The sequence below is a fragment of the Trachypithecus francoisi genome, unplaced genomic scaffold (genome assembly GCF_009764315.1).
Source record: "Trachypithecus francoisi isolate TF-2019V2 unplaced genomic scaffold, Tfra_2.0 Lachesis_group8, whole genome shotgun sequence".
NCBI classification, from domain to species: Eukaryota; Metazoa; Chordata; class Mammalia; order Primates; family Cercopithecidae; genus Trachypithecus; species Trachypithecus francoisi.
The window spans coordinates 5,854,572-5,868,911 of record NW_022681473.1 but is presented as its reverse complement, the minus strand read 5'-3'; the positions used below and the strand labels follow the sequence as shown (position 1 = coordinate 5,868,911).

Genomic DNA, 14,340 nt, shown 5'->3' with positions numbered 1-14,340 from the left:
TTGTTCCTTGGAGTTCGCTTTGCTCAAACACGTGGGTGTATCTGGGTTTGTTTAGAGCTATGGGACTGTTTATTTTCACTTCACCACTGTAAGCAGATTAAATAGTCCTGGGAATATCTAAAGTTACAGTGGGTTTTCCTGTTACTCTGCCTAGTCACATGTGTTCCTTACACTGGCCCTGAACTGTTTTCACCTTGATGGACAGGGCTTTGGGAGGAGGGGGATGCTAGCAAAGGGAGTGTGATGGGAACTGAAAGGATGTGGAGGGCACGAATCCTGAGGTGGGCGCAAGGAGTGAGTTCTTAGAAAAAGAAATGAGGTGCAGGTAGAGGGTGTGAGAACCCTCCTTCCCTGGGGCCAGGGAAAGGAATAAAACCATTAACTAATGCCGGTTTCATCATTCTCCTGAACATTTGATACAGATTCCCACATTTTATTCCTCAGTGGTTCTGTACGTGGGTGCACTGCTCCCCCTTTTCTGGATAAGGAAACTCAGGTTATGATGAGGTTCCTTGTCCAAGTAGTCTACAGCTAGGAAGTGGTGATGTCGATGTTTGAGTCCAGGAAGCCTCACCTCGGCCAGGCTTACCACCTATGTGGCTTCCTATTAGAGAACAAAGAAAGGCTCCACCAGCAACACCACAAGAAAGTAAGTTTTAAAACAAAGAAAAGCAAATAGAGCCCAACTGAGGAGAACAAGCGAGTAGAGGGTAGAATTGTAACTGCCTGCTGTGCCCCAGACTGGAACAGTTAGGGGCACAAATGTCTGCTGGGAGAAGCTGTGTATGGAGGTGGACGCTGAGCTGGGAGGGATGTAGGGGACTTGCTAGTCTCTAGTAAAGAAAACCCGTGAAGCCCCTCTTTAGTGGGCATCTTTAAGAAGTCCATGCCCATCAAGAATGTGGCCCAGGCACAGCAGGCAGAAGCCATCTCCCTCTTGTTTTCTTCAAACAGTAGATGTCACGTTGGGTAGATGGGTTTGTACAGTGGTGGGGTGCCAGTTCCTTTTCGGACTTACTGTGTTCGTGACCATCAGCTGTGTTCTTTTCAGTGCCAGGCAGTGTGGCCATGGAAGCCAGCTCTGACGGAGAGGAGGATGCAGAAAGTGCAGACAAGGTAACTGAGACAGTGATGAATGGCGGCATGAAGGAAACGCTCAGCCTCACTGTAGATGCCAAGACAGAGACTGCGGTCTTCAAAAGGTAACCAGGGGTGAGATCCTGCTGGCAGCTTCAGGTTATTGGGAGGATGGTGGGGCAGAAACCTCAAACATTACAATTTTTAATTTGATTCAAATGAATGTTCAGATACTAGCTTGATGCCTTTCTACTGTCTCCATTAAACACAATAAATCTTAATGAAAAGATGGTGAGTTTAGGCCCCTAAGTGTCTTACCCCCATAAATGTGTTCAGAAGACTGTATTTTACATCTGGCAGTTTGATAGAACTATGAGAATTGATAAATCTTTAATCACAGTAGAAATTGGGTTGTGTAGCAGCTACAGAGCATGGCCCATGAAAACCGGTTTCAGTAACATACAGATGATTATCTCTGGACATAATGCAGTCATGAAAATTCAGTAGCAAAATGATAGCTTTAAAAAAAAGTGACACCTAGAAATTAGCCTCCCTTCTAAACTCAAAAAAGGAATTGTAATGGAAATTAAAAACCTAAAACTGAAAGAATAATGGGGAAAATGTCTGTCAAAACTTCAGGACTACAGTTAAGCCTGCGCTTAGAGCTTTAGTCCTCATCTTAGGGACCCTTCCAGTCATTACAAGAAGAAACGCCTCCCAGCTTTTTACGAAGTCACTACACAACAAGGAGCGAAAGAAGAAAACTGATTGTAGAGACTGATTTCATACATGAGTGTGGATTCTCTAAACTTCTAAGTTAAAAGCTCGCAAACCAAATATAGCAATGTATTTTAAAGTCATGACCAAGGATATGTGCTCCAGTGTGACAATGTAAACACTAATGTGTACATGGTAAAAATTATTCAGAGTGATTCACAGACAGAATGAGAAAAGCATTTGATTACAAATTAAAGCTGTTCATGATTTTCTTTGCAGCCTAGGAGTAGAAAGCAAGCAGGTGAAACTGATAAGTATCTCTAGAAAATCTAGAGTAGACTTGATTCTCACAGTGAGGCATTAGAGGTATTCCCTTTAAAGACAAGAACCAGAAAGTGGGACCTACAGTTGCTATTTGTCTTCAGCACTGTGCTGGTGGCCTTAGCAAATGCAGCATACCAAATAAATAGATAAATGTCATTGTTTATAGACTATGATTTATACATAAAAATTCCAATTGAATCTGTAGAAAAAGATTAATAGAAAAGTTTAGCAAGTTTACTAGAGACATACAAAAATCACTTGGATTCTACAAATCACTACAAGATAATTCCATATGTGCCTGTTTGTTTTTAATAAAAATGTAAAACCTTATCTATAACTAGGAATATGACCTTTGTGGGAAAACAGTTTAAAACCTCATTGAATATATTGAAGACCTGAATATAAATACCAAGATTTACCATGTTTATCAATGTGAGGATGTCTTGAGAATTTCTGAACAAGTTAGTCTATGAAATTAATGAAACTGCCATCAAAATCCCAATAGAGATTTTCATGGAAATTGAGAAACTGATTGTAATAGTCATAAAGAAGACCAGAGAGAGCCAGGAATAGCCAAAAACATTTTAAAGAAAAAAAGTGAGGGGCTTCACCATATTAGATATCAAGACTTAGTAAAGCTGGCTGAGTGTGGTGGCTTGCACCTGTAATCCCAGCACTTTGGGAGGATTAGGCAGGCAGATTGCTTGAGCCTAGGAGTTTGAGACCAGCCTAGGCAACATGGCAAAACCCTGTCTCTACAAAAAATACAAAAATTAGCAGAGTGTGGTGGTGTGTGCCTGTGGTCCCAGCTACTTGGGGGTGCTGAGGTCGAGGCTGCAGTGAGTCGTGTCCCACGCTGCACTCCAGCCTGGGAGACAAAGTGAGACCCTGTCTCAAACAAAATCAAACACAAAACTTAGTAAAGCTACTGAGATAGTGTGGCTTTGGCAAAGAATTCTACAAAGAGACCCCCTTCACTACATTAGCTTGTTACATGTTAGAATGCCATTATAATTCAGTGAGGAAAGAGTGGACTAATAAATAGTGATTATCCACATAGTAGAAAAATAAAATTAGATATTTTGTCTCAACATAAATATGAAAAGCATGAACTGTACAGCTTTTAGTAGACAACAAAATAGAATATCTTTACAGTTTGGGTGTAAGGCATTTTTTAACCGTAAAAAGCCAAGCCATAAAGGAAAATATTGATAAGTTTGACTTTAATTTCTAAAAACCCAGAAGATATAAAATTAAAAGACAAGCCACAACCAGTAAAGAACCAGTAGCCAGGATATTAGAAAGAACGTAATATCAATAAGAGATAGTCTAATTTTTTTAAATGAACAAAGGATGCAAACAAGCAGCTGTCTGTGGAGGAAAACAAGGGACAAACCAAATCCGGAGTAAATGGGACCTGTCAGTTACAGTAGTAAGTAGATGCTGTTTCGTGCTCACCAGTCTGCTAATTCCTATCTGAAGTTGTCAGAGAAAATAGAAAAAGTACAAAACCTGCCTGGCTCATTTTATGAGGGCAGTGAAATCTGAATTCCAAAACCAGATAAAGATAATTACAGAAAATGATCAGTTCATGCCACTTACAGGCTACTGAATGCAAAAATCCTGTGTAAGGTATTTGCTGACTGGATCCAACAGTGTATCAAAAATAATTTATAATGATTAGTTAGGGTTTTATCCTGGAAGGCAAGGATGGCTCAAAGTCAGAGAAATCTGTCAGTTGAATCTCCATATATGGTATTAAACAGAAAGTCATTTGATTTTTTTGGATAAGGTTCCATAGCTATATATGATTAAAACTCTGAGAAAACCAGTAACAGAAGTGAATTTATTCTCTGCCTCCTGGTCTCAAGCCATCCTCCCACCTCAACCTCCCAAGTAGCTAGGACTAGGACTACAGGCACACGCCACCATGCCCAGCTAATTTTTGTAGGTTTTTTTTGTAATGACGGGGTTTCACCATGTTGCCCACGCTGGTCTCAAACTCCTGAGCTCAAGCAATCCACCTGCCTCCACCTCCCAAAGTGCTGGGATTACAGATGTGACTCACCGCACCCAGCCATGAATTTCATTAACTTGGTATAAGTTAATTACCAGTATCAAAGTGCTACAGCAAAACTTATACCTAATGAGGAAATTTTAGATGCATTCACTTTAAGACAAAGACTAAATAAGGATGTCCATTTTCACCGCCAGTGTTAGGCAGTCCTGGAAGGAAAAGGAAATACAGTTATAGGTAAAGATCAGGAAGAAGTGATAAAACTGTTGTTCTTTGCAGGTGGTAATGATTACCTACAACTAAGTCAGTAGCAAACTTGTAACTAATAAGAATTCAGTAAAGCTATTGAGTAAGAAATCAGTTTTAAAAATTAGTAGTCTTTTTCTTCATCAGTAGTAAGCAACCAGAACCTATAATAAAAAGCAAGGTATTATTCCAAAACACATCAAAATATAAATTATTCAGGAATGATCTTAACCCAAGTCTCTATAGAGAAAACTTGAAGAAATCTGGACAAGTGGAGACCATGGCATAGCTTAGTGCTGCAAAGACATCTGCCATCTTGAAGTTAGTGTTTAACACAGTCTCAATCCAAATTTCAGTTGGATTTTTAGAAGGAACTTAATACTCTAAAACCTATATGGAAAAATAAAGGTTCCCAAATTGCTTAGAGGTAACCAAAAGGGAAGACTGAAAAAGAGACTTGCCCTGCCAGATACTCAGTCACACTGCAAAGTCACAGTGATTGGAACAGTTTTGATATTAGCGTCCAAACGGGTCCAGGTGTCAGTGTGATGAAATAGAGGGATTAATAATGGGAGGGGAGAGGAACAGCTGGCTCACCAAAAGGAAAAGTCAGGGGAGATCCTCCCTAATCTACATCCTAAAACAGCTCCAGCTGGATTAAGAGACAATAAGAAAAACATATGCAGTGCTTTCTGTGCACCAGGCCCTGCTCTCTACACACTTCATGTGTGGTAACTCCTGGATTATTTTTAGGAACCCTATAAGATAGGTACTGGGATTATTATCCCTGCTTTCCAGGTGAGGAAACTGAGGCACTAAAGTGATGTGGCTGGAGGCCAGAGTCTCATGATGGTTAATGAAAGAAATAGAGAATGTCTTCTTAACCTGTGGGCAGAAAAGGACTTCTGTATCTATCTATCTCATCTGTCTGTCATCTATCTGTCTGTCTGTCTGTCTATCTAATCTATCATCTGTCAGTCTGTATCTAATCTAGATTTTTTTTTTTTGAAGACGAGGTCTCGCTCTGTTGCCCAGGCTGGAATGCAGTGGTGTAATCGTAGCTCACTGTAACCTCCAACTCCTGAGCTCAAGCAGTCCTCCCACCTCAGCCTCCCAAGTAGCTGGAACTACAGGTGTGTGCCACCACTCCTGGCTTAATTTTTTTGTTTGTTTACTTTTTTATTTTTGTGGCCCAGACTGGTCTCAAACTCCTGGCTTCAAGTGAGCCTCCTTCCTTGGCAGGACTTCTTTAAAAAAAAACAGAAAGCCTTCAAAAACAGAAACTATAATGCAAAGAGTTGAGTTAGATTATATTAAAGTTAAGAATTTCTGGCTGATAAAATGCTGCAGACAAAATTAAGAGGCTGATGGCAAACTGAAAAAAAAAAAATCTATAGTAGCTAAATCAACAAGAGATATTAAATATTCAAGGACTTCCTGTAAACTAGTAAGAAGAAGAAAACCCAAATCAGAAAATTGGGAAAAGATAACAGTTTATAGACAAATCTTAAAAGCTTAAAAAAAAATGCTCAAAACTCAGAGAATTATAAATGATAACAATATAGCACTTGAGACTCTTCTTACGTGAGCAGCAATTAAAGGTGGATGATGCTGAGTGGTGGTGGGCTGCAGCCTGCGGGGCCCTGGTGGCCTGCTGGTGAGGAATACAGACTGGGGCAGTCATTCTGGGTAGTAGCCCGGGGTTTTTTGTAGGTAGAAAAATGGCCTACAACTCTCCACTCCTGGGTGTCAAGTACTGAGAAATGCCCAGACAGGTCTGCCGGGGCCATGGACAGTGATGGTCGTCACAGCACCCTGCATGGAAGTGTGGAGGTGGAGGGCAGCTGTGGTTGGGAGAAGCCACGCAGAGTGGTAGGTGCATGCCACGGGTGCTGTGCCACAGTCAGCGGGGACAGTGGGTCTCCCCAACTGGCTGAGTTAAGAGGTAAATACAATGAGATGTAGGGTTGAATCCATCCCAGTTAGCGACTCAGAATACACATATGTTATGACTATATATTTTTTAAAGAATTAGAAACACATTAGTTGCTTTGAAGGGAAAGGAGTGGAGAGTGGGGATGAAGAAGAGTAACTTAAGAAGGGACCAGCTAATTCAGATGATCACTAAATCATACGATTTTCACTCATTTTCCTAGTTGGAACTATCTGGAAATGACCCAAGAAAACATCCTAGTGAGGTTTTTCATAAGCAAAATCCAGAACAGAATCAGCTCTGAGTGATGGACCTTTCCACGAGGAACCTCTAACTGACCTTTCACTCTTTAGTGCCATTTCAATGATGTAAAAAGGGGACTCGCAGACTGAATGGGCAGAGTCTAAATTTGTAGCCCACAGAGCTGAGGAAAGTGTCTCTTGTGTCTTTCTATACCAAGAACCATCTCAGGGGGAAAAAAAATCCTTCTGGGTCTCGTTTTCCCCAAATCCTCTGTGCCCCCACTTCTCCCTCGTGGCATTTGTGCTTCTTACACGTTGTTCGAGGGCAACTCGAGGAGCGGTGAAATCCGATGCAGTCATCACGGTGACCTCATGTCACTGAGACTTCCAGCCGGCAAGCTGATGGGGTCTGTCTTGCTGCTTTAATGGTGGGCTTCGCCCCAAAAGCAAAGTGCTTTAACTAAAGACTCATTCCTTCAAACAGGTTCTTTGACACCTTCACCGAGTCTGCAGTTTTGCTTACGTGCAGTCGTGGACATATTATTCCCCCAAATTCCTCATTTCTAGGAGTATTCTGAAACTCTTGTACATTTCTTTTTCTGTTTTGCACACTGGGCTTCAGAGTGTTGAAATCCTATCGGTATGTACAGTGTTATGGGACCATTCTTTATCAGACGCCAGCCACATTACATTGTCCCTCTTTTGGTTCCCACCTGTGTGCAACCCTTTCCTTTTGTGATTCCCCAGTCACTGTCTGTGGTCCCTGTGATCATGCACCCTGCGCATGCTCGGTCCCAGGACGCTTTGCCTCTGTGGCAGTCATGACTCCAGAGCCATCTGCATGTGACCTCATCCTCTGGTGCCTAGGTGCTGGTCCCTAGGGTGTTTGATGTGCCTGTCATCCTCTTTACTGCAGTGAGGAAGGGAAACTGTCTACCTCTCAAGATGCTGCTTGTAAAGACGCGGAGGAGAGCCCCGAGACTGCAGAGGCAAAGTGTGCCGCGCCCCGACCTCCCAGCAGTAGTCCCGAGCAGAGGTAACCACCCGCCTCCTCAAACCCACCCTGGCCCTGCCCCGACCTTGCCTGTTACTTCCTGGGAGTTGGAAGGGGCCTAGAGGGGTTGTTTACAGCTGTGCTCAAGTCTTCGGCCACTGACCTGGCAGGACAGGGTTTTCTCAGTCCTTACTGAGCTGATTCCGGCTGAACTGAGATCTTAGAAACAGCAGTTCCTCTCCTTAGCACAGAAGCTGAAAACCAGTTTTTAGAGACTCTTTAACATCACTTGCTCTTTTAGAAGTGGCTCTGAACAGAGGGGTTTCCTCTCCCTTGTTGGTGAGGTAATGAGCTGAGGGTGGCATTGAGCCCCTTCAGGACTTGAGTTCTCAGTGGCCCCACTAAAGTCATGCAGCTGCCAGGCACAAGCAGATCGTAGTGCCTGTTTGCCCACAGTCCTGCATGTGTGACACAAGGAGAACTTGCTGGAGGCCATTTCATACATGTAGCTAAATAATTCTTAGTGTTTAAGTGACTTCCTGTAATCTTAAGTATGAAATGCCCACTCTCAGAGCTGTGTCACTTGGCATGTGATGTTTTGTTTCTAGTCACTCTTTGCTTAGCCTGAGCCAGTGGTCTGAAGGGATGGGTCAGTCTAAGCCTCAGCCGCCTGGAGCCCATGCCAGGCCCTTAGTAACAAGACTGAGCATGGCCCAAAGATGAGGCTACACCCCTGGTCCACAGGAAGCTTTGTTCAGCACTTCCCACAATTAACTTCTGTGAGCACATGTAGCTCAGATGGTATATTCCTTCCATAAGGAATAAAGTGACCTTTAAAGCGATTTCAGAGAAGTTTTAACCCTCCACCCCCACCCCATCCTCCCCAAAATCTCGCCGGCATTGTGTCAGAGCATAACCAGTGCGAACCAGCAGGGAGCACTCTTTGTTGGTCCAAAATCCTGTGTTCACAGTGTAGTAAGCTGTTTGTGTTCCTCCTGTGGAAATCGTAGCCAAAATAAAGCATTTGTTTTTGTGATTAAAAATTTTTTTTGCATATAAAACAAATTAAGAACTGTTTGAGCATGTTGGCTCTAGTGAAGGCTTTTGGGGGAGGAGGCGGGGTGGCCCTCTAGCACTGGGAAGTCACCTCAACTCTGCTGCTAAGGATTGGGCAAGTCACTCTTTTTCTTGGAGTTTTCAATGTGTTTTTCTAATGGTCCTTTATAGGTCTAATTCCCAATCAGTTGTGTCAGCTCTGTGATTTCTACCTATAAATTTCCTTTATATTGAGGGCTGCCTGGGAGGCAAGATCATCCAGGTCCATCCCAGTTTGGGGAGTTGCTTCAGGGGAATATTCTTGGTGTTTCTGTCACAAGGATGCACAAAGCTCTGGAGTCATTTCCGTGGCTTTCCAGAGCACAGAAGAATTGTCTGCGTAAGGGGAAACCACTTGCTCTCCTGTGGCTGGGAATGCCTGCTCTGAAGAGCCCTGCCCTAACCTGCAGGGCCAAGGGATGGAGGAAAAGGTGGGGTGAGCCAGTGGAAGAAGAGGGGCATCACTCGGGTTCATGCCTTTGTCCATCTCTCCTTCTTCCATCTGACACACATTTGTGTGTGGTGGCCACTGGTCTAGGCCAGTGCAGCACACGGACACCCAGTAATCTCGGGGCATACTGGAGGCACATTCATGAAGAAGCCAAGAAGCCACAAAGGAGGGACAGGGGTCCATGTAAGCTGGGGTGCGGGGGAGAGGATCTCTGAGAAGGTGACATTGGAGCAGGCATTAGGGCAGACCTAGAGTGCGTCCTAGATCGCACGTGTTCTAAAGCGACGTATGACAACATGGGAGATAGAAGCTCACCCGTCTTCCCTGTGTGGTTCCCGTCCCAGCCAGATAATGCACTGCAGTTCCTTGGATTGGCAGGCGCACTGTTTACTGTCACACTTAAAGATCTGCATTGCCACATGATCTCACTTTTCACAACTGTTTTATCAAGCATGTTCTTTGTGCTTCTGGTGTGCTAAGCGTGCTGCGCACATTATGTCCTTACTTAATATGTATACTAGTGAAGCCCTGTGGGGTGTGATGAGAGGGTTATTTTCCCTTTTTACAGAGGAGAAAACAGAACTGAGAGGGGCTAAAAAATCTACTTATAAGATCATTCAGTTTGTTAAGTGAAGGCAGGTTATATACCGGTTATGTCTGGTTCCAGAAGTCTCGGTTCCTATGTCTCTCATGCATGGAGCCACCATCAGATGTAAGTGAGCAGAGTGGATTGTGTGTGCAGAGCTGACTGCGTGGCTCACTGTATAACCAGCAGGTGTAAGGCATGGAAAGCATTCTAGCTGTAAATTGTGAATGCTAATGGAAAAGTGCTTGTGGGCATCCCAGTTACAGCCCTAAGCACCCTTTCCCAAGTCTGCTTGATACAATTTTGGTTAAGCCTTCCAGAATATGTTATATATTCAAGTTGTAATTTTGGCAGGAAGGCAAAACCTGGACACTTTGTTATATACTATCCCACCTGTTATTCCCTCCCAGTTTTGAGCCTAACATTAGCTTTGCGGGAACATGTTCTTCAAGCGGAGACCTTTTTTTTCCAGTAGTTTATTTGCAAACCTTTTCTTTCATTTCTCCCCCTCCCCCCCGCCCCCACCACCTTTCCTAGTAGCAGAATCCCGTTTCCAGGTGAAATAGTATGTGGATTCCAGTGTGTGGGTCACATAAAAGCATTCTTGAAGGAGGGGTGAGCACATAGCTCCTGAAGGCTCTGGAAGCCACAGTTTATACCCCACTGACCTAGTCTCTCCCTGTGCTTCTCGAGGCCACAGTGGGGCGGTTTTCCCAGAGCATTTGCTCTGCTGCAGCCCTTGCCAAATGCCTGCTCACCTGGTGATGAAGCTTAGATGCCACTCAGATTTTTCTAGAGCTTTATCTCCATTCATTTACATGTCATTTTATTAAAAACGATTAAGTTCAAAACAATATTAAAATAAGCGGTCCCTGCCCTTGGGGAGCTCAGCGAAACCGGTTTTGTTTTTCATATTTCTGCCGCAAGTACCTCTTCTGATGCCTGTCTGTTACCTCTGATGCCTGTCTGTTGCTCTAGGACTGGCCAGCCAAGTGCACCGGGTGACACTTCAGTGAATGGCCCTGTATGACGGGTGACGTCTGCTGCTGCTGACTGAGGACTGCAGACCGCCACCACTCAGGGGCTCTGGAGGGGTCAGCTGGAGCCCACCAAGCTGTCACTGCTGCACTCACTCTGCAAGGGATCAGGACCAGCAACCTTTATATTCTAGATTCTAAGACATTGTACAGAGAAATTCAGAAGTGTAAAAATATTGCACATTGACAAATACCAAGAATTTTTGCGTATGTTTATATTGTATTGTTCTAAATAATGGGTAGCCTGTGAAATAAGATCTTGCCACCCATGTAATAATAGTAGTAATACTATAGTTAAAATGGCTGTAAGAATAGTTTTATAAAAGTGAATACACAGATCTATTGTATTTGAAACATAACTATTTGACAATTATTAGTGTGACCAAAGTATTAGGCGGTTTTCATACATTTTTCACCTTGTACAAAATTATGAATTCATTTTTCTTCCAGGCTGGCAAGGAGTTATAGAATGAAAATGCCCTCTAAGTGTAATTTTGGTTGTTCTAACTTACAAAAGTGATTTTGAATAAGAAATATTTGGTGTTCTTTTTATAACCAGTTTTCGATTGATAATTGTTTTCTGTATTGTTTAAAATGGATCAAAAATGTAAGTCTATTGGTAGAGATTAAGTATTTATTGCTACATCATAGTTGATAAATTGATGTTATTGTAAAGCCATATGTTCTGTTCAAGTCTTGTTTGCTTGAAATGATTATTCCTACAAGTGAAACACTAGACTATTTGGAGTGTATATGGCTTGTGTTTGGGGTTTTGTTTTTTTTTTTTCTTTTTCTTTTTCTTTTTGGCTTTTGTTTTTGTTTTTTGTTTCGTTTGGTAGTTCATCTGCCTTTTAACCCATTCACCAAAATTTACCTTGTTAACATCACCAATGAACATTTCAGAGCAATCTGCATATTTAACAGACCTAAATCCTATTAGGCAAGTCAGTTGAAAATGCTCGTGCTGCTAATGGAATTAGAGTGCGTTCATTTGACAGGCTAGTATTTTAAAAGTAGAAATGAAAATCTGGCACCGAAGCATGCTAATTGTTTACTGTACCTTGTGAGGTTTTCACTCATAAATTTAAACCAGTGTATTTTTTTAGAACTGGTTTGTGTATATATATAGTGATTATGGATACTAATTCAATGTAATTTATAATTTTCTATGTCAATATAAAAATACATCATAGCCTTCTCAAACAGCTGAAGCAATATATTGTATATTGCCATATTGTCTGGTGAAAGGGTTAAATTACTTCACCTCTTGCACTTTTAGATGCAAATCAGTTTTTCATTTCTGTAATAGAAAATTATTCACGTATTTTTACATCATTTGTTTTTCCTGACCAGTATTTAAAACCAAAAGGATATTCTGAAAAATGGCCAACAATTTTTTTAGAACTAGCATCCCAAGCAGCGTGCCTAAACATTACATTGCATATGGAAATAAAAGAATCAAATGTCTAATGCCTTATTTCTGATTTCCTTTTTCATTTGAAGTGGTGTAGAGACTCCAGCACTCACAGGACAGTGGAGTCAGCAGTAAGCCCTGGGACAGGTGGCAAGAGTGGCTCCCTTGACCTTTGCACGCCTCCTGAGGAACCCACTTTCCCGGGTGAGCTCCTCTCTGAAGAGACTGTCCTCAGGCCTCCTCTGGAATCTGCACTGCCAGAGGACAGGGCTCCTCCTGCTTGCCTCAGGACTACCTGACTTGCATGGCGTTGGACTTCAGGAATTGCTGGTAGATAACATGCTCTGGTCTCACCTGGTGGCAAGCTTTGCCAGCCCTGGCCAGGGTTTGGCTCCAGTGGTGGCACATGTGGCCTCCGTGGTATGGACCAGGTGGCTTCTCCATCCCACCCAAGGTAACAGTGTCTCGCTTCACCCACTGGCTGCTAGTGAGGGAGCCTCTGGGACTTTTCTTTGGGGCAGCATTTTGTTTTGTCTTTCGTGGCAGGGAAAGGATGTGATGATGGGGAGGACAGTTCTTTTGGAGGTTGGAGGGGCCAAGCCAAGGACAGGCGCGAGTGTGCTCTCATTTTGTTTCTACTTTAATTCTGTGTGTCGGCCATATGAATTATGAGACTAACAGACGTCTACAATACAATACCTGTATTCCAAATAACAAAAATAAAGCCTGATTCTTTGTTTCTAGAAATCTCTTGTACCTTGCTTGGGCTTTTAATGGGTTGATGTGTCCTGCCATAAGGTCCCGTGTTACACTAGGTCCTGTGTGAGAAAGACTGCACTGCACTGTGCGAGAGTGGCCTCTGGGATCAGGGGCTCATCCTCCCCACTGCAGTAGCCCAGGTGCCCAGAAGAGGCAGTGCCTGACGCTGGTGCTCAGTCTTGGGACGGCTCCAAGGGTTCCTCTGGACCTTCAGGTGGTTAACTTTATGTGCAGCATGCCCCACCTATGTTGTTTGGCTTCCAGCCCAAGTCACACTCAGGTGCTCCATAATGATTCTTCAGATGCGATGCTTATTATATCTCCTTATTTTGCATTTTCCCTTCACCTATTTGCTTAAAAACATGTTCTCTAGCCATTACCTCCTAGCAGGTCCTCTGCACAGCCTTTTGCTTTCTGGGCACGCACTCATCCCTGCGTGCCTGGGCCCACAGGCATCTCACACGGCACTGAGTACACACCTCTGCATGCGTGGGCCCACAGGCATCTCACTCTGAGCTGTCTGGGCACACACCTCTACATGCGTGAGCCCATAGGCATCTCACTGGCAATCGTGTAACCAGGCCATGAGCTCTCCAGCCAGGTGGCTCATCACAGCCCAACTCAGCCACTCATGATGGTGTGACCTTAGGCAGGTCTTTGTCTCAGCCTTTTCTGTCAGGTGGGGAAACAATAGGAACAAGTTGGAAGACCAGAATAGCTTTTTATTTACGGTAAATGTTTAGTAAACATTAGCTAACTTGTACTCACTTAACCCCATAATGTCACCTGCTAGTTTTTCTAAATTTCCACTTCAATCCCACCTATTATTTAAAACCTTTACCTTCAGAAAAGCTGAGCATCTTCATCAGATGGGTTTCGTTGTCCTTTAGCTTCCAGGGTCAGCTGCATCTCACGTGCCAAATCTGGCCACCACCTGTGTCTGTGAATAAAACTGGCTATTCGTATGGAAAGAAATGAAACTTTATTCCTACTGCACGCCATACACAAAAATTCATCCAAAACAGATTCACAGATTCAAACATGAGCGCTTAGACAATGCAGTTTTTAGAAGAAAAATGTATCTAAAATGTAGGATGGGCAAAGGCTGCTTCGGATGCAGAGCACATACCATAGAAGAAAGAAACTGGGTTTCCATCAACATGAAAATTTTCTGCTCTTGAAAATCGACAAGCAAGCAGTGGAATGCCACGCAAGAAATCACACTTGTCCTGACAGAGGACTCAGACCTCGGATCTATATAGGGGAGAAAACTGCAAATCAAAATTAAGATGAAAAGCCCAATTTAACAAATGAGCAAGAGACTTGAACACAGATATTCACGAAGAAGGCACAGATGTTCCCTGACTTACGATCCATGCCGGCCGCTTTCCCTCACGATGGCACAGCTGCCTATGACTGCCGCTCCCTGCCACCGCTCAGTACTGCAG

At 43.2% G+C, this 14,340-nt stretch overlaps 1 protein-coding gene across 20 annotated transcripts in view; it reads left to right on the top strand.

Annotated features, from left to right (window-relative positions):
- The window catches only part of PPP6R3 (protein phosphatase 6 regulatory subunit 3), a 163,119-nt gene extending 150,239 nt beyond the window's left edge, over positions 1 to 12,880 (top strand). For 12 of the 20 annotated variants that reach the window (XM_033206083.1, XM_033206067.1, XM_033206077.1 and 9 more), the window contains 2 exons: positions 1,052 to 1,202; positions 7,179 to 7,466. In XM_033206083.1, coding sequence (XP_033061974.1) covers positions 1,052 to 1,202; positions 7,179 to 7,437 — 410 coding nt within the window. In that variant the 3' untranslated portion in view covers positions 7,438 to 7,466. The other 8 variants (XM_033206085.1, XM_033206084.1, XM_033206080.1 and 5 more) reach the window with 1 other exon arrangement.
- The last annotated feature ends 1,460 nt before the right edge of the window (positions 12,881 to 14,340 follow it).